Consider the following 24,612-nt stretch of genomic DNA (forward strand, 5'->3'; position numbering starts at 1 on the left):
TCATGCCCGCAACATCTGCCACAATTATATCAAAAGATGGTGGAATGCAACTCGGGTTTGTGAACACTTTGCTTCCTTAAGAAAGTAATGATGAGTCGGATGGAGAAGACAAAGTAGAGATGGCTTAGAAAGAAGTCCAAGCTGCTATGTTTGGAGGACTTGCTAGAAAGAGAGACGAAGATGGGGTGAAAACGGTGCAAGCTAAACCAAAACAGCACATAAAATTTAGTACTTAGCACTCGCGTCAACATCATCAATAAAAATAAACTTCAACAAACTTCGTAGATATTATCTAAAGCTTCAAAAAATTATTAAAAAAAAACATAAAAAGCTATAGTATATCACACCACATAAGAGAGAAGAAAGTCAACGACACCAAAAAAAAGAATATCAAACTATACATTACTGATTTTTAATTAAACGACAGATTAGAAATGAACATCAAACTAAATTACTAATCTTCAGGATGATTTCATTTTTGGTTTCATAGATTAGGAACCTACTTTATAATAACAAAAACTTTGTGCTAAAAAGTAAAAATATGGGAAAGCTAAATTCTTAATTTACCACAAAATGACAAAATTATACAGATATTAGTTAAAATGGAAATGTTTTTTTTTTGTTTTAAGAAAAAAGTTCATTTTATTTTTAATGATAAACTAAAAGTTAGCTATAGACTATTATATTTTCTATATAATTATGTTTAGATAATATATTATTGTGAGTTTCAGAAAAGATTAATATATAGTTGTTGATATAAAAGTTTAACATATGTTAAAAATTCATTTTGTATAAAAATATTACATAGTTTACGATTTTAAACTGTTTAACGGTGAATCTGCCTATTTAATATAATTTAGTCATTTTAATTTATATAGTACTTTGATTTTAAAATAAAATTTATATTACTATCATTATGAATTATTAACATTTCAAATATTTATAATGGTATATTTTATAAACAACACATGAACTAGGTCACCATTTTATCTGGTTATACCAAGCTGGCTCTCGAGTTCGGAATCTGACTAGGATTAATATAGCTTATGTTGATGACAAAAGAATATTTATGCATATTTTCATAAAATGCGATATATTTATTTGATTATTGTAAATAATCAAGTAAGTGATATTAAATATTTAAGGAAATGGTTTTAATATGACTTTGCGTATTAGATGTTTTTTAGTGACTCTATTTCAATAGAGTAGATAAGCTTTTTGTTATATTGAACAAAAAAGTTAAAAGTAATGTAGAAAATTAATTAAGTATTAGAATAATACTTGACCAAACTAAAGATTAAAAAAAATAAAAGAAAATAAAAATAAAAATTAGAACCAAACACATTATATAATTATTATAAATGAAATTCGAATCAATTTAAATATGTAATTTATGCGTAGCGCAGAAAAAAACTCTAGGTTGCTCATTTTCCTTTTGTACAAAATCATTGTGCAACTTGATCGAAACCTACAGATTTTAAAACTCAGTTTTTACTTAATCATTATATTGGACCATAAAACTATATTTTCTTTTGTTCAATTGCCATAAAACTGTACCAAATTCAATTTTTTGGTCGATCTATTTCAGAATTTTTTATCTACCACAAATCAATTTTAAAGTCCAGTAAAAATTATAAAATTAAATAATTTTGTAACTATATAATTTAAATATTTTCTAGAGTTATAACTTAAAATAACAGCTTATTACAATTCTATATTTTTAAATTTTGTTTTGGGTAAAATACGAAAAATTATTTAATTTATTGTTAGTGTAAATTATTAAACTTTTAAATACGAATTTAATATCATTTTTCTTACACTATTTAATTTATATACTTACAATTACCTAAGTAAACACTAACCCCCCCCCCCCCCCCCCCCCCTCCACATAAACATCAGCTTTTGAACATGAAAATGCTAATAACGCTAATGGTCAATTAAATCATTACGAATATAAGATATGAAAATATCAACACATATGAATTCTCTGGTCATTCTTATATCAATCTAATCAAGTTGTGTGACTTCTAATGTTCCACTCACCACCATTTTAAATAATACGGAAAAACAAGAGTTAAAAAAAGAACAAACAAAAAAATCTCATACACAAAATTACACAACACATCAACAATATATACGACTCCGTGCTTGTGCGGGGGCTATGCCCCTAGGGAGAGAAAGACAATGAAATGAAGGTTAAGCATTTGCGATATATTTAAATAAATATTTATTTCATATTTGGATATATTTAAATAAATAATTTTAAATATATTATATTCTTAATAATTTTAAAATTACTTAAAAAGAAACTAAATTATTAAAAAATTAATATACAAATAAAACTAAAGCAATATGTTGTAACATCAAAATAATAAATTAATAAAAAATATATCATGTTAATAAAATAGATTTTAGATTTTAAAGACTTCTAATTCATGTAATATTACAAAATTCAAAATTTGTTTATTACAATTAATATTTTACCATTAAATATATTAAAATAATATTCTAGATCGATATTCAATTGTCAGTTTTCAACTATTACATGTAAAAAAATATTATTAAGTACGCTTTTTTTTGAAAATGAGGTTTTATATTTTAAGTAGGTTATTGGAGTACTTTTTCTTTCCGTGAATTTATTCGAGATGAGATTCCGATCTTTTAAACTAATATAATTTATGTTCTATACATAATTATATTTTTTTATATAACTCTAAAATCTCGGACTTGATTCTTCATATTTTATTAGTTAATTATGTTACATATAATAGAAATGCTTACTATAAATTAAAAATATAAAAAAAAATCAAATTTTAAAATTAGTTATTTATATAATTTAACATACAAAAATTCACATACAAATAAAAAAATAATAAATGTAATAAATTTAAATATATTATCCGCGCGTAGCGTGGAAAAAGGATCTAGTTGGTTTAAAGATAGTAAAATCTAAAGTATTAACAAATTTTTTTTTTTAAATACAATTTAAATTTAAAATTTTATCACTACACATTGTGCAAGAAAACACCTAATTTTTTAATATAAAACATGTGATAAATGTTATAGAGAAAATGACTAGGATAGCACTAAAAAAATTTTTTGTCACAAATATAGCCTGTAAGAATAAAAATGACCAAAATATCACTTAATGTTTTATCAAAAGAGATAAATATACACTTATACCCTAATGGTAACTTAATTTAGACATTAGGGTTTAGAGTTAAGGTTTAGGATTTAGGGTTTAGGGTTTAGAGTTTAGGTTTTAGGGTTTAGAGTTTAGATTTAGGGTTTAGGGTTTAGGGTTGGGGAGTGGGGTTTTGGGTTTAGGGTTTAGGGTTTAGAGTTTAAGTTTAGGGTTTAGGGTTTAGGGTTTAGAGTTTAGGGTTTAGAGTTTAGGTTTTAGAGTTGGAGAGTGGGGTTTTGGGATAAGATTTCAAATTTTGAAAAATAAAAAAAATTTAAATTTTTCAAAAGATAAAATGCTATTTTAGTCATTTTAGTTTTTGAGGACTATTTTTGTGACATAAACTTAGAAATGTGCTATTTTGGAGATTTGCCCAAATGTTATATCCAATAGGTTCAGATGTAAAGATTCTTTTGTTCTCGTGTGGCAGATAAGAGCATCCACAACCCAGGGTTCATATGAATCCTTAACTGCAGCATTAGAATAAAAAATTAATAAAAGAGTGTGATACTGGGAAGGAGCAGTCCGGTCGAAGGGTAAACGTGCACGAGGAAACAAAAATGAAATCATTCGCGAAGAAGAGAACAAAAAAAGAGGAAAGGCGACGGTTTATGCGATTCGATCTCCTCGAGCCATCAAGGTAAATCAATGTCTTTCTACAACGATTTGTGATTTTTATTAGGTTTCTTCTTCTCTATGTTCTTGTGTAGGGATCGGTTGTGGGATTTGAAACGATTTGGGGATTTTTTCGTTTCTAATTAGGGTTTCATTTTCACTGGAATTAGGAATTTTTGGGTTCTTGTCGATCGATTTCTGTATATCTTCTTCTCTTTTTTTGAAAGAGTGAATCTATTAGGATTTCTAAACGATTTGGGGGTAAACGATTTGGGGTAAAAGGGATTAGGGTTTCAAATCGAATTGGGTTCAATCGATATGGGTTTCAATCGATATGGGTTTCAATCGATTAGGAGGCTGTGATTATCTTCTTCTCTTACATCATCTGCGATTAGGACCGCGTGATTATCTTCTTGTATGTGATTGTGGCTCTGTGAATATGTGATTGTGGCTCTGTGAATATCTTCCTCTGTTACATTATATGAGATTGTTTTCTTCTCTAACATTATCTTGTTCTCTTACATTACAATCGTCTCTGTGATTTTCTTCTTCTCTTACCATTACGAGCATGTGATTCTGTGATTGTCTTGCTCTCTTACCATTCTTCTCATAGTTTAGTATTACTCCGGTGTGATCTTAATTAGTTAATGTTTTGAATTCTTTAGTTTTTGAAAATGTATTTCAAACTCTTTATAAGTCAGATTATTTTTTGGAGAAGAAGGTCGATTGAATATGTGAACCGTTTAAATGTTTTTCATGTGTCATGTCTAATTTGTATCTTTTATATCTGTTTCAGGTTAAGGAAAATGAGACAAGACTACAGCTACACCCAGCCTTCTTCATCTGAGGACTCCTCCCTCGATATAACTTCTCTTCTTCAAGCAGAAGCTGATATCTACGCGGATGAAGCGCAGAGCATGCATAACATCCCCGAGCCGTATCACTACCCTCGACAACCCGAAGCTAACGATGGAATCCCGGAGACTTGCTACTGTGGTGCTGACCCTGTTGTTGCTGCATCGTACACAAGCAAAGACCCAGGCCGAAGGTATTTCACGTGTGAGAACGCCGATGATGGAGACTGCCACATCTGAAAATGGTGGGATGTAGCCGTAATGGAAGAGATGTCTGACTTTCAGAGACAACTTAGGGAGGTTAAGTCTCAACATAACGAGAGTGAGCAGAAGCTGGTTAAGGTAGAGGAGACGGTGTCGGAGTTATCTAAGAAGATCTCAGGGATTAAAGAGATGTTCCTATTGGCTGTTTGTGTCCTGCTGAGTTTGTTCATCGTAATCTTTATGGTGTTCATGTTGGGTGGTGAGTTTGTTTCCCTTTTGCTTTTCATATTATAATCTCGATTTTTTATAAAACTTTTGACTGCTTTTTATTCATATTTGTTTAGGAAAAGCTACGGAGGTTGAAAAGGCGAGGGTCTGAGCTTTGAAAGGTAATGAACAAACTACTTCCTTGAATTTGTTAAAATCATTTTCGCATACTCTAGTATAGCTGTAAATATTTCTAACTCCGGACTTAACTAGAAATTAGAGTGATATTGATAGAAATGGTAAATGGCATTAAGTGATATAGCTGTAAAATTTTTAAACCGTTGAGATTTGATTTGTGTTAAATGAAACTTAATTGCTACCTTCCTAACTCCTCTGAGTTGATAGGTGTTTAATGTTAAATAGTTAGTACTTCTCCCTGTAAAGTCTTTGTTGCAAGCAGAGTCTTTATTGTTGAACTACTTCTTTCTTAACTCCTCTGAGTTAAATGCTACTGAGTCGTCTGTAGTTATAGTTTACTTAAGCCTCTGTCTTTGTTTAGGAGTGAGTCGTCTTTAGTATTCTCCCACCATGGATAACACTTCTAGTTTTGTGAACCTACTAAATAGCCAAAACTTTCGATCTTCATTCACCCGACCCTGATTTGTTCTCTACCCAAGGAGTAGATGAGTCTACCGTTAGTCAGAGGAGGAAATGGACGCCAACAGGGGATAAAATCCTTATAGGTGCTTGGCTAAACACCAGTAAGGACGCCATCGTCAGCAACGAGCAGAAAGCTGGTGCTTTCTGGCAGAGGATTACCCAGTACTACAACTCAAGCCCTCTCCTCGTTGGGACAACACCAAGGGAGCTTATACAGTGCAAGCAGAGGTGGGGAAGGATCAACGATCTAGTCTCCAAGTTCGTGGGATGCTATGACACGGCAATGAGAGCACAGAAGAGTGGTCAAAATGACGACGATGTGATGAAAGCTGCACAAGACATCTACTACAATGACCACAGAATCAAGTTCAGTCTCGAACATGCCTGGAGAGAGCTGAGACATGACATGAAATGGTGCTCCACCTATCAGGCTAAGGACACGGGGAAGGAGAAACACAAGCAAGTGTACTCGGTCGATGGTGAAGATGATGGGGGAGAACCAGAGGCTCGACCAGTTGGGGTGAAGGCTGCTAAAGCAGCTAGCAAGAAGAAGAAAATCGGGAAAGAAGAGGACTTGTCTGTGTTACAGTCCATGTTCGAAATAAAAGAAAAAATTGCAAACCGTAAAGTCCTCGAGCGCTTACTAGCCAAAAAGGAGCCACTCTCTAAGATGGAAACATCTCTCAAAAACAAGCTTATGTCAGAGATGTTATGATCTGTTATATGTTGCGGTTAAGGTATATCAAATGTTGCTTAGACTTGTGATTAGGTTCTTAACTTAGAAGGTATTTCTTAGTCTTGTGAATAGGTTCTGAACTTCATATGTTGCTTAGACTTGTGAATAGGTTCTGATTTTAATATGTGCTTACGTATTGTCTTGCGGTTGTCTTGTCTGTTACGTCACATGTGCTACAACTTGTGAATAGGTTCTGGACTTAATATGTTGGTTAGTTCACATGCGCTTACGTATTGTCTTGTCTGTTATTGCAGGTGCAGTACAAGGCCTTTGTTTTCTTGCGGTTGTTTTATCTATCACGGGTGCTTTGGAGCTGTGAAGGTGTTTTGTTCTCTAGCAGATGTGACCCTAGTCACTGGTTCTAGCTTTTTTCACTTTCACATTTATATAAGATCGGATTGTATAAGACTTTAACCTATCTCCTTAGCTTTCTTTCATCTTCCTTGTAAGATTGTACTCTCTACTACTCCATGTAAACGATATCAATCTATTTGCTAAGTACTTCCGTTTGCATCTCTACTTGCCTTTAACTCAAGGTTTGTGTCTCTGTTACATATTTGAATGAATGTGAAGCTCTTTAAATGTTGTTCGTATTAGTTTCTTCTTCTTGTTAGTGTATATGTTGTCTTCTCAAGGTTTGTGTCTCTGTATTAGTTTCTTCTCAAAATGTCCCTTAAGTTAAATGAAGTATATATGTTGTCTCTGTATATAGAAATGAGTTAGAAATGAGTTAGAATTTTACAAATTTCAATTTACAAATTTTCATTAGTTATAAATATATAGAAATGAGTTAGATTCTACTTCTCTAATGAACTTCATTTTCACATATTATATTGAAGGTCGGTTTCCGAAAATGTCATCATCATCATCAGATGAACTCGAAGAAAGATTAGAAGAAGCTTTCGACGGTATATTTCAAAATATACACGACGACATAGTCGCCGGCAGAAGAAAGAAGAAAGGGCAACGTACTTACATAGAACGCAACCGTGAAGAAGGACACATCCGTTTATGGAATGACTACTTTAGCGAAGAACCGACATTTCCGAGATATTTATTCAGGCGTCGTTTCCGCATGAACAAGGACTTATTCATGCGTATAGTCTATCGTCTCTCAGAGGAGTTTCGATTCTTTCAACAGAGAAGAGATGCAACCGGGAGGGATGGTCTCTCTCCACTGCAAAAATGTACGGCTGCAATTCGTCTCCTTGCTTATGGTTCAGCTGCTGACTCGGTTGACGAATATCTTCGACTTGGTGAAAGCACCGCACTTTCCTGTCTAGATAATTTTACTGAAGGAATTATTCGGTTATTTGGAGATGAGTATCTACGAAGACCCACGTCGGAGGATCTTCAACGACTACTCGATATTGGAGAGAAACGTGGATTTCCTGGGATGGTTGGAAGCATTGATTGTATGCATTGGGAGTGGAAAAATTGCCCAACCGAATGGAAAGGACAATACACACGTGGATCGGGAAAACCGACAATTGTCTTAGAGGAAGTAGCTTCGCAAGATCTTTGGATTTGGCATGCTTTCTTTGGTCCTCCAGGTACGTTAAACGATCTTAATGTCCTCGATCGGTCCCCGTTTTTTATGACATTTTGGAAGGTCGAGCTCCAAGGGTCCGGTACGTCGTCAACGGACACCAGTATGATTTGGCGTACTACCTCATCGACGGTATATATCCAAAATGGTCAACATTTATCCAATCTATCTCACTCCCCCCAAGGTGGTAAAGCAGAGTTATTTGCTAAAGTTCAAGAATCAACCCGAAAAGATGTGGAGCGGGCTTTCGGAGTATTGCAGGCTCGGTTTGCTATTGTTAAAAACCCAGCTCTTTTATGGGACAAGGCGAAGATAGGGCAGATTATGCGAGCATGTATCATACTACACAATATGATTGTCGAAGATGAACGGGATGGATACACTCAGTACAATACAACTGAATTTGAAGAAGGAGAGACATCAAGAAGTTCACAAGTGGATATGTCCTATAGTACCGAGATGCCTTCAAATCTCGGGAACATGCTTGGGATTCGGAATCATCTCCGCGAGAGGCGTATACATGATCAATTGAAAATCGATTTAATTGAAAATGTTTGGACTAAATTTGGTGATGAATATTGAATTATGTTATGTTTATTGTATTTCATGTAATAAATAAAATTTTCAATTTTACATGTTTTAAAATTTAATATTATTTTATTCGTAAAGATTATTAAATGAGTATCACCATTGGACTATCATTTTCTAAAAGAGTCCTTAACTATTACAAAAAAAAAAAAAAAATATATACTACTTACTCCAATGGTGAATCCACCATTGGAGATGCTCTAACGAATAACACGTAAACAAAATCTCTTATCCAACTCATGTTGCCACGTGGGCAGATATAGTTGGTGAAGCAGATACTAATCTAATCTGAGTAAAACCAGTTGGCTATTTCAAAACCACAAGTAGTTCTGATGGACCGTGTTCCTTGTACTCTTAACCCTTCCCTGCAGAGCATTACTGAACAATCATCGTCTCTTGGTGACAGAAGAGAGGAGTTCAAGGAACAGAGCAAAAAATGGCAGCACAAGCACTTGTGTCATCTTCACTCACCTCCTCTGTTCAGACAGCTAGACAGATATTCGGCTCAAAACCAGCTGTGTCTGTGAGGAAGACTTCCTTTGTTGTTAAAGCTGCTTCAACTCCACCTGTCAAGGTTCATGATACTCTATAGTTTTTTTTCACAAATCTCTCTCCCTCTATATCTGTGTGTACTGAATAATCTGATCGTGGATTTGTGTGTGTTTTGGTTTCAGCAAGGAGCAAACAGGCAATTGTGGTTTGCATCATCACAGAGTCTTTCTTACTTGGATGGCAGGTAATTCCAAAGATTTAATTTCTTTAAGCATTATGATCTTCCCAAACATGTAGACTTTACAGAAAACGATTAGTAACTGCGGAGATGTTTTGATTCTGCAGCTTACCTGGCGACTTTGGATTCGACCCGCTTGGTCTTTCAGACCCAGAGGGTACTGGAGGGTTCATCGAGCCAAGATGGTTAGCTTACGGAGAGATCATCAACGGGCGGTTCGCTATGTTGGGCGCAGCTGGAGCTATTGCACCTGAGATTCTAGGAAAGGCCGGTCTGATTCCAGCAGACACTGCTCTTCCCTGGTTTCAAACCGGTGTGATTCCACCTGCAGGAACATACAGCTACTGGGCAGACCCTTACACCCTCTTTGTCCTCGAGATGGCTTTGATGGGATTTGCTGAGCACAGGAGGTTGCAGGACTGGTACAACCCAGGCTGTATGGGTAAACAGTACTTCTTGGGTTTAGAGAAAGGTTTTGCCGGTTCAGGTGACCCGGCTTACCCCGGTGGACCTTTTTTCAACCCTCTTGGGTTTGGGAAAGACGAGAAGTCGATGAAGGAGTTGAAACTCAAGGAGGTCAAGAACGGTAGACTGGCAATGCTGGCCATCCTAGGCTACTTTGTGCAGGGACTAGTTACCGGTGTGGGGCCTTACCAAAACCTTCTTGATCATTTGGCTGATCCAGTCAACAACAATGTCTTGACCAGCCTCAAGTTCCACTGAGATGATATATCATCGTATCATCTCATGGTGTTTTATGTTGATGTCCATCCTCTTGTATCCTACAATCTTGTTTCTTTCGTGTTGTAACACCCTGTGTAAACAAATTCGTATTTTGTTAGAAATGACCATTTCAATTGACAAGTACAACTTCTAGGGACTAAATGGTGGTGATAAAGCTATATAAACGAGAAATAATTATGTATAAATAAGGTGAAATGTACATAAGAACATTGTTTCCATATAAGCTTGAAAACATATTAACAAATCATCACTAGTAATCAATTTTTTTTTTATAAATAAAAATCATCGCTTAAATGAAAAATCCCTTAAGCTAATAGTACTAATCTCATGCTGAGTTCTTATTATTCCAGGTCCAGCAGGAAGCTCCACAGCAGAAGGCTTCTTCTTCTCTGAGTCTTCTTCCCTAAACCTAGAATGATACTTTATCGAAGAAGAAGAAGGTTCTTGTTGAGACTCAACATCCCACGTATCGAAGTCAGAGTTTCTCCTCGGAGACAGCGAGTTGGCGAAGCTTTCATCGGCGCTTCTGCTTCGTTTGTGGACGTTGCGGAGGAGATGAATCGGAGAAGAATCGTGCGTAGGTGTAGCTGGACGGCTAGAGAAAGGCGTCGTTGACTCTGAAGTTCTTCCATGTTTGATCTGCTTCTTAGCTGTGTGATGCCAACTCTTTAAAGCTACTGCTACTCTCTCGTTGAACACTGTCGGTTTCATCTTCGAACCCATCTAAACAGAATTCCACCAAACTCAAAACGTTTAGATTCACTCTTTGCTTAGTTATTATGTCTTTTGTGTGTGTGACTTACCTGAGTAACAAGAGCGTAAAGAGGAAGAGTAACGTAGCTGCAAAGAAACTGTACAATAAGTCTGCAATTTCAATAGAGAAGGAAGAAAGATGTTAGTTTGATGTTTTCTCTCTGTTTCTATAATTGGTTAAAGCTTTACGCTGTTACTTACCCAATTGAAATTCTGATGACCACATCTACAGTACTTTTGTGGAAACAGTTCTTAATCCCAAACTCATACTGCAGAAATAGCAAAATGTGATGTCAACTGATGGATGCTTGAGAAATTGGTAGTGGAGAATATGGAATTGCTTTGCTTGCTTACCGTACTCCACGCAAAGAACGCTAGTTGAAACGCATTCTGTTAATTGTTAAACATGTTTAGTTTTGTAGTTGTAAGAAGGAAGGAAAATAGATCGTGAAGGTATATGTATAGTACCGTGAAAAGGACTAAGTGAACGAGGAAGAGAATGAAACGTGGACGACCGAACCAGAAAAGATGATCACCGGGCTGAACAAGCGGCATGCCTTTCACTATCTCTCCTTTCTCTTGGATTAGAAGTCCTAGTTTTGTTATTATCACTTGAAGTTTTGTTCCAACTATAAGTATCACCTGCAGTTTGTTTAATACATTGGTTCATGTAAAAAAAAAAAAAACCGAAACCAAAAGAAAATGTTTCTTTGTATATAATGTTTTTGTTGCTTACAACTAAGGGAATGAATGGTTGCCAGAGGTAAGAATTCAATCCTGTTTATAGAGCAAATATATTAGTTTATTGACTGTTGTATAGGAAATATAAATGTAGCAATGTCTTGAAAATGAGTGTACCGTGTGTGGTTGTGAGGAGGAATAGCACAGCGATAAACCAGATCACAGGGCTGTAAGATATAAGCAAATGAATCATCAGGCTAAGAAGTAATCAGTAACTGATTTAGAGTTTGTTAAATACTACTAATTAGTCCCAAACCTGATTTCGACGATGGTTTTGAAGTCTTCCTCTAATGATCTTTGAATGTACTTCCGGAAATCGAACCTCGCGTCACTCCCAGGAGCCAAATGTGCCTGAAGAAGGAGCATTTTCGCAATATGAACTTTGTCTTGAGAGATAAGCTTTTTTCAAACAATGAAAAAAATACTAGAAATCAAAAAAGGTTTTACCATGATGAAACCATGTCTCAATGTTAAGTAATCAACTCTGGTAACAGACCCAAAGAACTGTCTGAAGAAACATGCAATCCAAAGCGTAATAGTCGATTTGCTCCAGAAGTTCAGATGTCTACGCCCGAAAGATGTATCCCTCGCAAACCTAAACCTCTCAGGATCTGCATTACATTTGAAAAGATGCCTAGTTAAAGCTACACATTCAGTGTCATTTCCAAGCTCGTAAGCTATACGTATATACAAATATACCATGTGAATACTGATATTCGATTGTCTTTGTCTCCTCTTCCCACCTCTTCCACCTTCTCATCTGAGTTACAGAAAGAAACATTAAAACAAAACATATTTTAGCGAAAAGAAGCAAAATCTCAACCGGTTTTGAACACATTGTGGATGTACTTACTACCTTGATCTTTCCCAAAGCATAAGTAACAATACAGTAGATCACATGACAAACGGCCAAAACAAAGATGAATATATGCAGCTGATGCATACCGTAGGACGATACAAAAGCCACTTTTCCCTGGTAACAAAACATTAGAAGAGTCATCTGTCAGAAACTGAAGAAGGGTATATGCATTAATGGGTTTTAGTGAAATTGATTTTTAAAAATAAAATGAGTTTTTTACCTTCTCTGCACATTTGTCATAGCCTTTGGTAGCCAAACTCCTCCGAGGAATGAAAGATTCGACTAGTTCGAGAAGCTTTCGACCAGAGTTTTCTTCATCTCCTTCGTCATTTCCCGTATCTTTGTTCTTAGGTGGATACTCTTTCAACTCTTCGGATTTACTGCAAGGGCGCATTGATGCTGCGATGCTCTCGGAGATGCAAATTTGTGATATATAGTTTTGTCCAATTGTTAGCAGCAGTGATATGAATCCCATCAGCATAAGCTCTGCAAGTTTTACATTTAATAAAATACACACGAAAGAAGACTATAAGCTCTATACTTAAATAAATCTTATGCGAGGGAAATAATATATTTATTCTAAACTAATACACTGAGCTTTTTTTTTACCTGCTTTGACCTTTTCAAGAGCTTCATACAGAGCTTTTTTATTCTTCCTTTTAAAACACTGTCGTAAGTTGATGGATAAACAGAGCATGGATTATGTTTAGTTTTAGAAACAGAGCACCACTATGAAATCAACGCAAAGACAATAAAAAAAAAACGTAAATCCCTTTTGGATTTTGGCAGTTTCGAACATAAATTACTTTTAATCTATGAGATCAGGTTTGAATTTTGGAATGTTGAAGAACTAAACAGGCTCAGAAACAGAGCAAGAAGTTGATACAGAGAATCAAGAAGAACTAAACAAACTCAGAAAGATATCAAGAAGAAGAAACAGAGAAGCAAGAACAACTAAAATGTCACAGAAACGGAGAATCAAGATTGAAGAAGAAGTTCAAAAGGAAACTTACGGTTCCTAATTTGTGAATCAGTTTCTCAATGACAATTGAAATTAGAAGCAAGAAGAAGCAAACCACGGCGACCGCCCACGTGGAAGTCTGCTGTAGCGTTCTTTCATCAACCTTATCAGCCATTAGAGCTCACAGAACAACCTCAAGCTAATAAACCTTCCTTTGGAAAGTTTTCTCCCCGTAAACACTATCTAATATAGTATACTTTCCAAAGAATTAAAAATTAAGAAACGCACTTTTATAGTATTCCTTTTGTTTGTTTGTTTGTTTATTTGCAATCATGAAAATACGTCTTTATGACATAATATAAACAGAGAGACGAAGGTGAACGAAGACGACCGGCGAGTTGTCATTTCTTGAAATGTTCAAAGGTTTTGACTTTGAAACCATTATTATGACTTTTTCAATAACATCCCGTGTGTATTGTTGAGTTCTTCATTAATGTTATCAGACTTTCAGTATAACAACTTATCCTTCTGCATGTGTTTCTTTTGTTTTAAGTGTGAATTAATTATTCACATCTAGATGCAATCGAAAAGAAAGATTCAGTTAAAATTGCCGACAAAAAAATGATTACTCAATTTTTTTGTAAAATCTGAAAATGTTCGGAATTCATATACTGTATTATTTTCACATATTAACGAAAACTCAGAAATGGCTGACCAGTTTTGTAGTCATAGCTACAGTAGCTAATTGCAATTATCAAAGATCAGTCCTTGAGATTTTGGAAGTTATACACAATTTATTTAAAAAAATATTATATTTTAATAGTATTAGAAATTATAAAATTTGTGTATATTAAATTTTAGACTTTTGAAAGTTAACCCTAATGTTTTATTAGGTTATGTTAATGATATTTATAAACAGAGGTCTATTAAAGACAAAAACAACACAAAAAAAAAGAAGCAAAGAACCCTACCTTTTTATCTGACAGAACCGTGGGCTTCTGTAGTACATAACAAAATATCTAAAGATTGAAAATCTGTTTTTTTTTTCTTTTTGAAGACAGATTGAAAATCTGTTCAAAAGATACTTTCAAACTTCATCAGCCAATTGTTTCCCAAGTAATAACGGTCGTTGCTACCTAACAATTATTTTAAAACGTCGAGGTGATCAATGCAATCCCAGGTCAAGGCATTAAATAAACTTTTATGGAAATGTTGAATTTATCTGCTTCTGAAAATGTTGACTGTAGGTTATTATAGAGATGTTGACCAAAATGGTTAGTTATGGAGATTGAAAACCAACCCAAATTTTTTTTTTTTGGATTGCATATTGTTAGTACGCATACGGATATGGTGAAGCCGTGAAAGATAAACTAACAAAGTAGCATCGGTTGGTGAAAAAAAACGTAGCATCGGCAATACATAAATATCAGTGGTTGCAGTCAACAACGATCAGTGGAGAAACATTAAGGGCGTCATATGATTTTTCAGTGGAGAATGTTTGCTCGATAGAAAAATGGCAATTTTGGTCAGTACTTGCCTGTTACATGGTGGAGAAGACTTTGGAATCTTTTCTCTTCTACCGGAATCAAGAAGATGAGATTTGATGGAAAATAGTGGAGGATACTAAAAAGCTTCTACCGGAATCAAGAAGATGAGATTTGATGGAAAATAGTGGAGGATACTAAAAAGGAATTAATTCCGTGTGTCACATAGTAAGGAATCAGACGGTAATTATCAATGTCAATGGGGAAAAATAGATAATGACTACAACAAAACAAATTATCTTTTGATGCAGAAGTGTTTGGGATTGATGAAGATGTAACAGATGAATCGCATTTAATGATTTTATAAATGAAAAAAGTAAATAACAACCAAAAACAAAATTATATAAGACGGAGAACAAAAATGAATAGAATTAGCTAATCAGTTTATTCTGGGGATGAGTTAGTTAGCATCATGTTAATAGTTTTTTAATTTCAAATTCTTCTTAAAAATGTATTTGTGTATATGTTATATTATTACATGTGTTAAACTTGCCGAAAAATATATAACTTGAACTTGTCGATTGGGTCTTCATGAAAATCTTTACATTTTTTCCAGTATGTTTTTTATTTCTACCAGTTTTAGTACTTCAAGTTTTTTCTTTCTATCCTCTCGGTGTTTTTGTCATTATTTTATTTCATCTTTAGGATTCTTTTCTGAATTTGGGGAAAATACATAGTATCAACTAGAAACTTCGTTTTTATTTAATTTAATATAATTAAATTTCTTATTCTTAATATGCGTAAACTTTAAACATCGTTTGCTTATATGTAGATGGAATATTCCATACAACATAATTTATTTTATAAGATAATTTTCTACATCTCACGTGTAAAATTTTAGCTAAATTTTGTTTATTGTTTAATTTTATATAACTAAATTAAATTATTTTTAATATACACATACTTTAAATATCAATTATTTTGTATAGAGGGGATAATATTCTATACCAACACTGAAAAGAATTAACGGTTTTCAGAAAAATATTCTCCAACATTTGTTAAGATAAAAACTGAACCATAAAATATACCATTAAAGATGCTATTGCTGCCTATGCATTGAGGAATATCCGGTGACTACACTTACAAAACAAGAGTCAAGACAACTACACTCATTTTATTTGTTATCAGCTACTTATCTCTAAATTATACAACTATTATATATAATTATTAATATTATATATAACAATAGTCAATCTACAGATCCACCAATAGTTTGGATTCAATATAAAATCACACAAAATTTAAGATACTTTCAGGACCAATTTTTAAAACAGAACGGAACCAAATGGCGGTTAGATTTCTGCTCTTCGATTTAGACAAAGTAGCGTTTTAAAATCAAAGTCAAATCAAACCAAAATGGAAGAGAATGCTCAAACGTCAAAAGAACAAGTACCAACGTCAAAAAGGCCAACAAAGAAAGAAACTCGAAAAACAACGAATCCGAAAAAGAAAATGTTTTAATGGGATTTGAAAAAAAAATCTAAGCCTTGACTCTACCATAGAACTTGGCCTTCTCCTCAGCAGTCTGGAAACGACCGTGTCCACCAGTAGAAGACGTGTCAATGAACTTGAGCTTTATCTCCTCCAATGCAACCCTAGAAGTCTGCTTCAACAACATCTGTCTCAAAGTCACCACACGTTTCTTCGGCCCCACGCAACATCCCTTGATCAACAAATAATCTTCCTTCACTATCCCATAGTGCGGGAACCCTCCCATCGGTGTGATCTCCTTCTCGGTTCTGTCGAACTCGGTCATGGCTGTGTGAGTCTCTTGGCCAACTTTACCAAGCCTGTAAATCTTCTTGTTCACCTCAGTACGGTGGTGGTACCCGTTCTGCCCAGCTCTAGCCACTGTGTAAGAGACTCTAGCAGGGTGCCAAGCTCCAATGCAAGCCACCTTGCGGAGTCCACGATGAGTCTTCCTTGGAAGACGGGTCACACCCCATCTTGTAACCACACCTTCATAACCTTTCCCTTTAGTGACACCGATGATATCAATCATTTCATCTTTCTGGAAGATAGCATCCACAGGGACTTGCTTCTCGAATAGACTGTAGGCATAGTCAACCTTCTTTGCTACGTCTCCACCGTTGACCTGAATCTCATTCAGATGAGCCTTCTTCTGCTTGAGTCCTTTCATCTTCCTTATCTGAGTGTGGGCAAGAACTCTGATGACAGTGCAGTACTTCTTCATCTTGTCCAATTGACTTTGAATGTCTTTTTTACCTTCTTCGGTTTCATGCTTCTTAGAGTATTTGGTGAAAGCCTTCTTCTTAGACTTGGCCCAGTTCTTGTAGAACCTCCTCCTCACTTCTTCGCTCAAATGCTGAGCCCAGACAGTGGTTAGAGATCGCAGACCACGGGGTGTCTTCACGTACCCAACAACACCAACAACCACCATCGGAGGTGTCTCAATCACAGTCACAGCTTCACATGTTTCCTTCTTGTGGAGCTCTGGCAAATCACATTCAAAACAGATCAGCAAAATTCAACATTTTTATGGAAATGTTTTGAGTCAATAGGAGAAGAGAGTGAGAACGCACTTGATCCAGGTTTTTCAACTTCTCTGACAATGTGAGTCATCCCAGCTTTATACCCCAAGAAGGAAGTGAGTCTGCAAGGCTTTGTAGGATCATCCTTGGGGAAGGCCTTCACTGAAAATACAAACTAGGAGTGTCAGATCGAAACTACAAAAGCCATACTAAATAAGATGCTATGAAACCACTTGCGAGACAGCAAACCAGATCCTTCTGAACCTCTAGTAATTCATATCATTATAGAGAAAATAAACATTTTTTTAGGTTCATAAGGTTACATTGCAGAAAGCAAATTGCAAGAAGCAAGAATTCGGATAATAAAATGGAATATATACTTATATAAAAGACTACCTTTGCCACGCTGCCTGTTAGCCCTTTTCCTTGGAAGGAAACCCAAAGAACCGTGTCTTGGATGCTCAAACTTTCTGTGAGACATAACTCTACTCCAAATAAACATTGCCAAAATAAGATGTCTTTTACACAACGATGAAGAAAATAATGAAGCAATCAACAAACAACCAAAAAACGTGTCCTATATGATGCAAGACTCATAATCTAACAAATAAATCAGATATATGTAAATATAAGTTAACTCTTCAGAAGATAGCAGAAATTCATACAACAGATCAATGAACACCAAACCAATTCCTAAAACCAGTAATATCCAATAACATAAATAAATCAATAACAGAACAATTTGTACAAAAAGCAAACAAAAAACAAACAGCAATATGCAATAACAAATTATGAAATGAAACAATAGAAGAAACATTTATAAATAAAGAAAACAAAAAAAAAATACAGGTATGCAAATATATGTTTCATCTCTTAAGAAAGAGAAATACAAATTCTAAACGAGTGTAAGCGATTCAGACAAATGAAAGCCAATGTATAACAAACTAATCACAAGACAAGAAAGTATACTCTATCAGGACTAGTGTTAAAATGATACGAAATGTTCCCTCGGATCAAAGGCCTATGGCATCATAGAGATAGCCAAATCTCAAGCTCATTTTAAAGTGTTTCATCACAAGAAAGACATTTTGAAAATGCTTTCCAGCAAAACAGAGCAGATAAGAGATTCCAGCCTTGATTTTAAGTGTTTCCCGAGGGTTTTCATTCCGATCACAAACCACAAGAACATCAGAGTATACAGACGCGTTATCAGTCAATCGTAAACAATACAAAAACATCACAGAGAGCAAAAATAACAATGATAAATAGACATCAGTGTGCAGATCGGAGAGCAAAAACGCATACTGTAAGCATATAATTAAACGAGAATTGAATCGACAAAGATCATCAAAGGAGTAAGCTTGTGTACCTTACGTCCTTGGCGGCGAAAAGAGTAGATAAATTTTTAGGTTAAGAGTAATAAGATTGTCTAGATGAATGTATTTATATGCTAAACTTTGGAAACTAGGGTTTTGCCATCAGGGCTACACCAATATAAATATGGGCTTGGGCCGTAGTAGGTTCCAAATAAACGATCGGTGTTGAAATATAAGAGCACTCTCGTCGCCAGGATGCCCAAAATAGAGTTCTAAATTTAAAATAGAGAAATTGCATCCTATACATGCAACTTTGGACAAATCTCCAAAATAGCAACTTTCTAAATTTATATCACAAAAATAGCACTCAAAAACTAAATGATCAAAATAGCACTTTTCTAAGTTTATCCTTTGAAAATTTTAATTTTTTTATTTTTCAAAATTTGAAATCTTATCCCCAAAACCTCATTTCTCAACTCTAAACCCTAAACCCTAAACTCTAAACCCTAAACCCTAAACCCTAAACCCTTAACCCTAAACCCTAAACCCTAAACTCTAAACCCTAAACTCTAAACCCTAAACCCTAAACCCTAAATCCTAAACCCCACCCTTTAACTCTAAACCCTAAGTTTGTGACTTTTGATAAAACATTAAGTGCTATTTTTGTGACTTTTGACCTTGAGTGCTAGTTTGTGAACAAAAACTTGATTTAATGCTATTTTTGTCTTTTTCTCTACAACTTTTTTCTTAATTAGGTAAATACCCAAAATCCCACATAATGGTGCTTTGATTGCTAGACACTAAAATTTAATGTTATAGGTAGATTGCTAATATTCATATTCTTTTTGTATAATATGTCAAGTTGCATGATATACACTTGTGTCATATACATATCAAAATATATTTTGAAACTGTTTCTAAAATTTGCAACATATTATATTTTCTTAATAGTTACCTAATATAATTGGTCAAAAATATTTTCTATCATAAAAATTCGACTCAGAATCGACTCAAAAATCAAAGTCTCATATTCTATTATTTTTTTCTCTAAAGTGTTATATCTGAAAACCAATATCAAATCCAACACCTCACCGAAAACAAAAGAAATTTTTTGAAATGTTTGATAAAATTTTTTTTTAATATATTTTGTTAAATATATATACATATATATATATATATGTATATATATATGTGTGTGTGTGTTTTCTTTCTTTAATTTTAAGTAAAATCATATCTAATAGATATTTTTAGTCGAATAACCTATTTAAAACCCGTTAAACTAAAACATGTCATCCTCACTGTCTAGAGTAATAATTAAGCGAAAAACACCATGCATAATTGGACGGTGAAATCCCATGCATCCTCTTCATAAGTATATATTTTTATAAATAATATTTCCATAATAATATCAACTTATATAGTTTTAGTAATTTTAAATTTACTTCCAAAAATATTTTGTAGATCATAAATTTAAATTTAGTATATTGGCCATATAATTAGGTACCATATAGGAGTCCGATATTTATTGTTTGTTGCCATATATATCAATATTATTGAAACATGATCACTCTTAACTTTATACCCATATTCCTACTTGAAATATTACTTTTTGTGCTATTAGGCCTACTTTAAAAATAACCAACTTGTACATAATTGTTTTTAATCACTATCTTTTTCCAACTAAGCAGTTATTTTTCCTCTATTTTAAAACAATTGGATTTTATAGATTTGCTTTTTTACGTGTATTAAAAGATCGTGCTTGAAGCACAAAAACATAATACATATTCCAACCATAAGTGTCTACAGAGTATTTTACGTTATTTTTAAAATGGTTATGTTTTTTTCTAGATATAGTTATATTGTATGTCATGCAGTTATATTTTAAAATGCAATTATACTTTTAAGTTGGACACATCATATATCAATGGATCATGATTCGAATTTAATAGTTTTGATGTGTATAATGTGTAATTAATTCTCTTTTCCCTTATTAAAAATTTTAACCACTCATGACTACTACCTAAGAGCATCTTTAATACAAGGTTCTCATCCAAATTTTCATCTTTAAAAAGAATAAAATTAATTAAAAAATAGGAGAGAGATTAAAAGTGATTTATGTCCTAAGAGCATCTTTAATACTAGAATAGTTTCTCGTGATTTTATGCAGTCAAATGACTAACATGTCCTCTAACTAAATTGACCATGTTTCAGTTTTTTATTTTAAAATTTGAAAGTTATCTCTTAACTTTTAACTAGAGCCATATATTAATGTTTATTTTTTTACTTTCTTATCATATCTCTCAATCTGGAACTTTCGTTTCTTCATCTCATAGGAGAGGATAAATAAAAAGATGACGGAGCGACGACTGTTTCGATGATTACGATACTATTCCGATGAGCTGATTTTCCAATCGGATGTTGAATCTGTAGTCAAAGCTTCATGTACACCCATCAAAAAAGATGTGGGTTGGAAATGGATGCAGTCGATCGAACTCCGTAGGATCCGCCGTGGAAGCGAGAAACTCCGGAGTGGTCTCAAAGAACCGCCGCCAAGAACCATCTCAACCCCAACTACACAATAGATGTCTAAATCTAGGTCCAAATGCTCGCATTTGTGGCCATCGTTGGAACTTAGAAATTCCTTCAAGAGCACTAGCAAGAAGAGATATCAAAAGACTAACAGCGGTGTTTGATCGGAAAACGGTAATAAAGAAGATGTGGGTTTAACAAAGACGTCTTATTTATGGTCGAAGAAAACGTTCAGTCGGTTACAAGAGAAAAGAAGAGAATGCGACAGAGAGGAAGCCGGTGGCTCGATGAGCTATCGGAAAAGTACAACTAACGGCGAGATGAAGCAAAGGTGAAAACCCTAATCTAGCCGTAAAGTGTTAGTCAATGATTTCGGATCCTTCTCTCGTTGTTTCCCCTTTCCCTTATATAGTCGTCCTGATGTTTCATCCTTGACCTAATTTACGCCATCTTGGTGGGCCTCCTCAGCTGGGCGGAAAAGCCCGTAGGTGTCCGAGTAGCCGCTGAGCCGAATATACTTCAGTCGACGATGATCGACTAAAAGTACTCAAGAGTCAAGCCGAGAGACCTGACTCTTGAGCCGACCGATCGAGCCATCGCCCTACCTAGTCCGGGCCAGGCCTTTCTATTCTTCGGGCCTTGTGGGGTGGTCAAATCCATCCTCTACAGTAAGTCCCCCCCAGTCCATTAGTGAGCGAAGTGCTTTCTGGCTCGTGATGGATTCTAAGGTTTGAAGGTTTGAGGGAATAGAAGGCCTGTCGGAAGGTTGGAGCGGTTGGTCGATGAGTCGCACAACGTCGTTCTCTCGGAGGCGAGCAGTAGAGGCTTTATCGCTCCTTTTGGTCGTTGTGTCGCAGGGAAGGTTCTGGAATATTTCCGCTTTAGGCCGATTAGTCGCGGATATTCAGGTCCCGACTGACATGTCTAGATTAACCGTTGGTTTATTCTGATTTTAAGATGACCGACGTCTGATTTAGACGAGAAGCTGAACCGTCGCGAGGGTCCGCTGGACATTTGGGAGAGTTTCGAGGCCCAAATGGGCCCATTTGAATTTAATGATGACGCCTCAAGTTTCCCCCCTTCTCTTCCTTTCATAACATGTCGAGAAGCGGAATCGTCTCGAGGGTCCGCTGGGTTTTTAGGGTGGATTTCGAGGCCCGTTTAGGCCCGAATAGACCTAATGATAGCACCTCGAGTTCCCCCCCCTCTCTTTTCCTTATAAATACGCAGATCCCCTCTCATTTCTTCAAGTTTTCCTCCGCGATCAAAGGTACTTTCTCTCTCCTTTCCTTATCTCTCTAAGTGTTATAGCCTTCTTTCAACGCGTTCTTCGCCGTCTTGCTCCACCATGTCGTCAGTTCAGAGACTATCGAGGCAGCAGAAGGGGAAATCAGTTGCGGCGACGTCGGCTCCGGTTAGGAATCCTGACGGCGGTTGCATCGGGGACCTCGAATCGGCTCATCATACGGCGATGATGGATACAGTCAATTTGTCTCGCTCCCAGAGGCTTTTAGTCGCAGATGCGACGAGGCTTGCGAGGGAAGGAAGTGAGAATGTCGCTGTGAGGGACGCGACGGAGTGTGCGAGAGACGGACATAGCGGGGTGGTGCCCGTTGACTCGATTACCTTGAGAGCTCGCGCAGTGGAAGACGATCCTCTTGAAGATGACTATTCTGAAGCCGAATTGTTCCCGACGACCTTCTATCCCGATGGAATTTTCGAGGAGCTTCCACAACTCCATCCTGACTCAATACGCTCTGCTTTCGTGGCTGGTCAAGATTGGGATGGTGTGGACGAGACTAAGTCGACCCTGGGGAGCGTGAAGAAGGTTCTTCGGGCCAAGAACGCTACAGGCGTAACCTTCCTTATCCCTACGAAGGAGCAGAGGCCTTGGTCTCCTCCAATCGGATACCAGACGGTGTACGAGTCCTACTTCCAGGACGACACTCGCTGTTGGTTCCCTATCCCGCGACTGATCACCGCGTACGCTAGGCGGCGAGATCTCGCGATTAGTCAGTTACTGAATGGCTCGCTGCGACTAGCCGTCACCCTATCAGTTCTAGCGGAGCAGATTGACATGCCGATGAGCGTCAGGTCGTTCGAGGAGATGACCTCGATAACCGACATGAAGGACGGAACCTACTCGGTGAAGATGCGACCAAACTGCAATGTGTGCGCCGGTCATCCAAACAAAACGCAGAATTGGCAGCGTTCTTATTTCTTCCTCAAGTCCGACGACTCGGCTTTCGAGGAGCCTCCTCGAGAGGACTATCGGGTTCTATGGAACCGTTCTTGTGGTAGAATATCTTGTCGCGAGCTACGTCTGACTTTGTCGATCTTAGCGAAACTTTCTTTTTGTTGTGTTCGCAGTTGGCCATCCTACGTCTCCAGTCTATCCCGAGGATTTCCTGAAGAGCGTTCGAGCCGTCGCTTTGCTTCGAATCTACCGTTGGTCCGAGATTACCGTCGAGAGGATTTGCGAGCTTAAGGACCGGATCGCTCTAAGTGCGTTCTCTCGCCGTTTCTGGTTATTCTTTCGATCGCAAAGTTTATTTGTCGCGTCCTGACCTTTCTGCCTTATGTTTTCAGGAGAGTGGAGATCTGATATTCCGACCGTTCTTCCTATTCGCACCAAGCGACTAGACATCTTCCCGAAGGATATCCAGAAGCAAGTTTCTGAAGCAAAGAGGATGGGAACTCTTCCTGACTTGAGCGCGATATTAGCCGCCCAGCTGGGACTGACCAGCGGGGAAGGACCCTCGACGGCGGTTCCTCGCGCTGGCGAGGTTCCCCCTTCTGGTGCTAGAAACGCGGGGAAGGGTAAAAAAAGGAAGAAGGGCGGCTCGGGAGTCGAGGGGAGCGCCGAGGAGGCGAGCGATGTTCCTCCTTCTGGCGAACCCCAGAAGAAGAAGAAGAGAACAAAGAAGTCCGTTGACGAGCAGCCGGAGAATCCCGAAGAACCGACTGAGATTGAGGAGGGTGATGTTCAAGAAGAAGAACTTCAACCCAAAGAGGAGGCTTCTGAGGTTGAAATCTCGGGAGAACGGAACGATGCGGAAGAAGTTGGTGAAGGGGAGGAATCTGAAACTTCTCTTAATGCCGCCCGTCCGGACGGTTCTGAAGAAGACAGCGGAGAGTCACCACTTTTGATCAGGAGGAATAACGATGAGGTTGGCGACGAGGCGTGAACTCCTATTCTGGCGTCTTCTCGCGAGGGAACTCCGGTTCCCATTGGAGGAGGGGCCGCTCAGATCGGCACTTCTTCTCGCGGCTCCGCTATCTTAAGGAGGGTGCCCGGAGCCAACTTTCCAGACAAAGTTTCGTTTCACTACGAGGGACCGGCCCC

General features: G+C 36.6%; 5 protein-coding genes across 9 annotated transcripts; 3 read left to right on the plus strand and 2 right to left on the minus strand.

The window, feature by feature from the left end:
* Positions 1-3,437: 3,437 nt before the first annotated feature.
* Positions 3,438-8,637, plus strand: LOC111207653 (putative nuclease HARBI1). The gene is made up of 5 exons (XM_048756131.1): positions 3,438-3,824; positions 4,596-5,116; positions 5,202-5,246; positions 6,715-6,996; positions 7,300-8,637. The coding sequence occupies exon 5, from the start codon at positions 7,314-7,316 to the stop codon at positions 8,589-8,591; it is 1,278 nt and encodes a 425-aa protein (XP_048612088.1). The 5' UTR covers positions 3,438-3,824; positions 4,596-5,116; positions 5,202-5,246; positions 6,715-6,996; positions 7,300-7,313; the 3' UTR covers positions 8,592-8,637.
* On the plus strand, positions 4,915-6,439 carry LOC106350592 (glutathione S-transferase T3-like). The gene is made up of 2 exons (XM_013790458.2): positions 4,915-5,116; positions 5,691-6,439. The coding sequence occupies exons 1-2, from the start codon at positions 4,915-4,917 to the stop codon at positions 6,437-6,439; spliced, it is 951 nt and encodes a 316-aa protein (XP_013645912.2).
* Positions 8,638-8,781: 144 nt separating the features above from the next.
* Positions 8,782-10,191, plus strand: LOC106348439 (photosystem I chlorophyll a/b-binding protein 3-1, chloroplastic-like). Its single transcript, XM_048756138.1, has 3 exons — positions 8,782-9,171; positions 9,272-9,333; positions 9,435-10,191. Exons 1-3 carry the CDS (start codon positions 9,034-9,036, stop codon positions 10,048-10,050), a joined length of 816 nt encoding a protein of 271 aa, XP_048612095.1. The 5' UTR covers positions 8,782-9,033; the 3' UTR covers positions 10,051-10,191.
* Positions 10,192-10,231: 40 nt separating this feature from the next.
* LOC106348437 (MLO-like protein 6) lies at positions 10,232-13,834 on the minus strand. Of its 3 annotated transcripts, none has more exons than XM_048756132.1 (14): positions 13,438-13,834; positions 13,034-13,091; positions 12,645-12,910; positions 12,419-12,538; positions 12,265-12,325; positions 12,013-12,176; positions 11,822-11,916; positions 11,683-11,732; positions 11,561-11,601; positions 11,293-11,466; positions 11,179-11,214; positions 11,026-11,093; positions 10,875-10,935; positions 10,232-10,794 (listed from the first exon to the last, which is right to left on the minus strand). In XM_048756132.1, the coding sequence occupies exons 1-14, from the start codon at positions 13,558-13,560 to the stop codon at positions 10,354-10,356; spliced, it is 1,758 nt and encodes a 585-aa protein (XP_048612089.1). In that variant the 5' UTR covers positions 13,561-13,834; the 3' UTR covers positions 10,232-10,353. The 3 variants fall into 3 exon arrangements, with proteins under 3 accessions (XP_048612089.1, XP_013643630.2, XP_048612090.1); XM_013788176.3 differs by having other exon boundaries at positions 12,422-12,538; positions 13,438-13,827; XM_048756133.1 differs by lacking the exon at positions 13,034-13,091 and having other exon boundaries at positions 13,438-13,632.
* A 2,360-nt stretch (positions 13,835-16,194) lies between these two features.
* On the minus strand, positions 16,195-18,852 carry LOC106348436 (60S ribosomal protein L3-2-like). 3 transcript variants are annotated; one of them, XM_048756135.1, is made up of 4 exons: positions 18,791-18,845; positions 17,818-17,906; positions 17,473-17,583; positions 16,195-17,383 (listed from the first exon to the last, which is right to left on the minus strand). In XM_048756135.1, exons 2-4 carry the CDS (start codon positions 17,900-17,902, stop codon positions 16,410-16,412), a joined length of 1,170 nt encoding a protein of 389 aa, XP_048612092.1. In that variant the 5' UTR covers positions 17,903-17,906; positions 18,791-18,845; the 3' UTR covers positions 16,195-16,409. The 3 variants fall into 3 exon arrangements, with proteins under 3 accessions (XP_048612092.1, XP_048612093.1, XP_048612091.1); XM_048756136.1 differs by lacking the exon at positions 17,818-17,906 and having other exon boundaries at positions 18,791-18,852; XM_048756134.1 differs by lacking the exon at positions 18,791-18,845 and having other exon boundaries at positions 17,818-18,781.
* Between the last annotated feature and the right edge of the window lie 5,760 nt (positions 18,853-24,612).

Source organism: Brassica napus, chromosome C4 (assembly GCF_020379485.1).
Source record: "Brassica napus cultivar Da-Ae chromosome C4, Da-Ae, whole genome shotgun sequence".
In the NCBI taxonomy this organism is placed as follows: Eukaryota; Viridiplantae; Streptophyta; class Magnoliopsida; order Brassicales; family Brassicaceae; genus Brassica; species Brassica napus.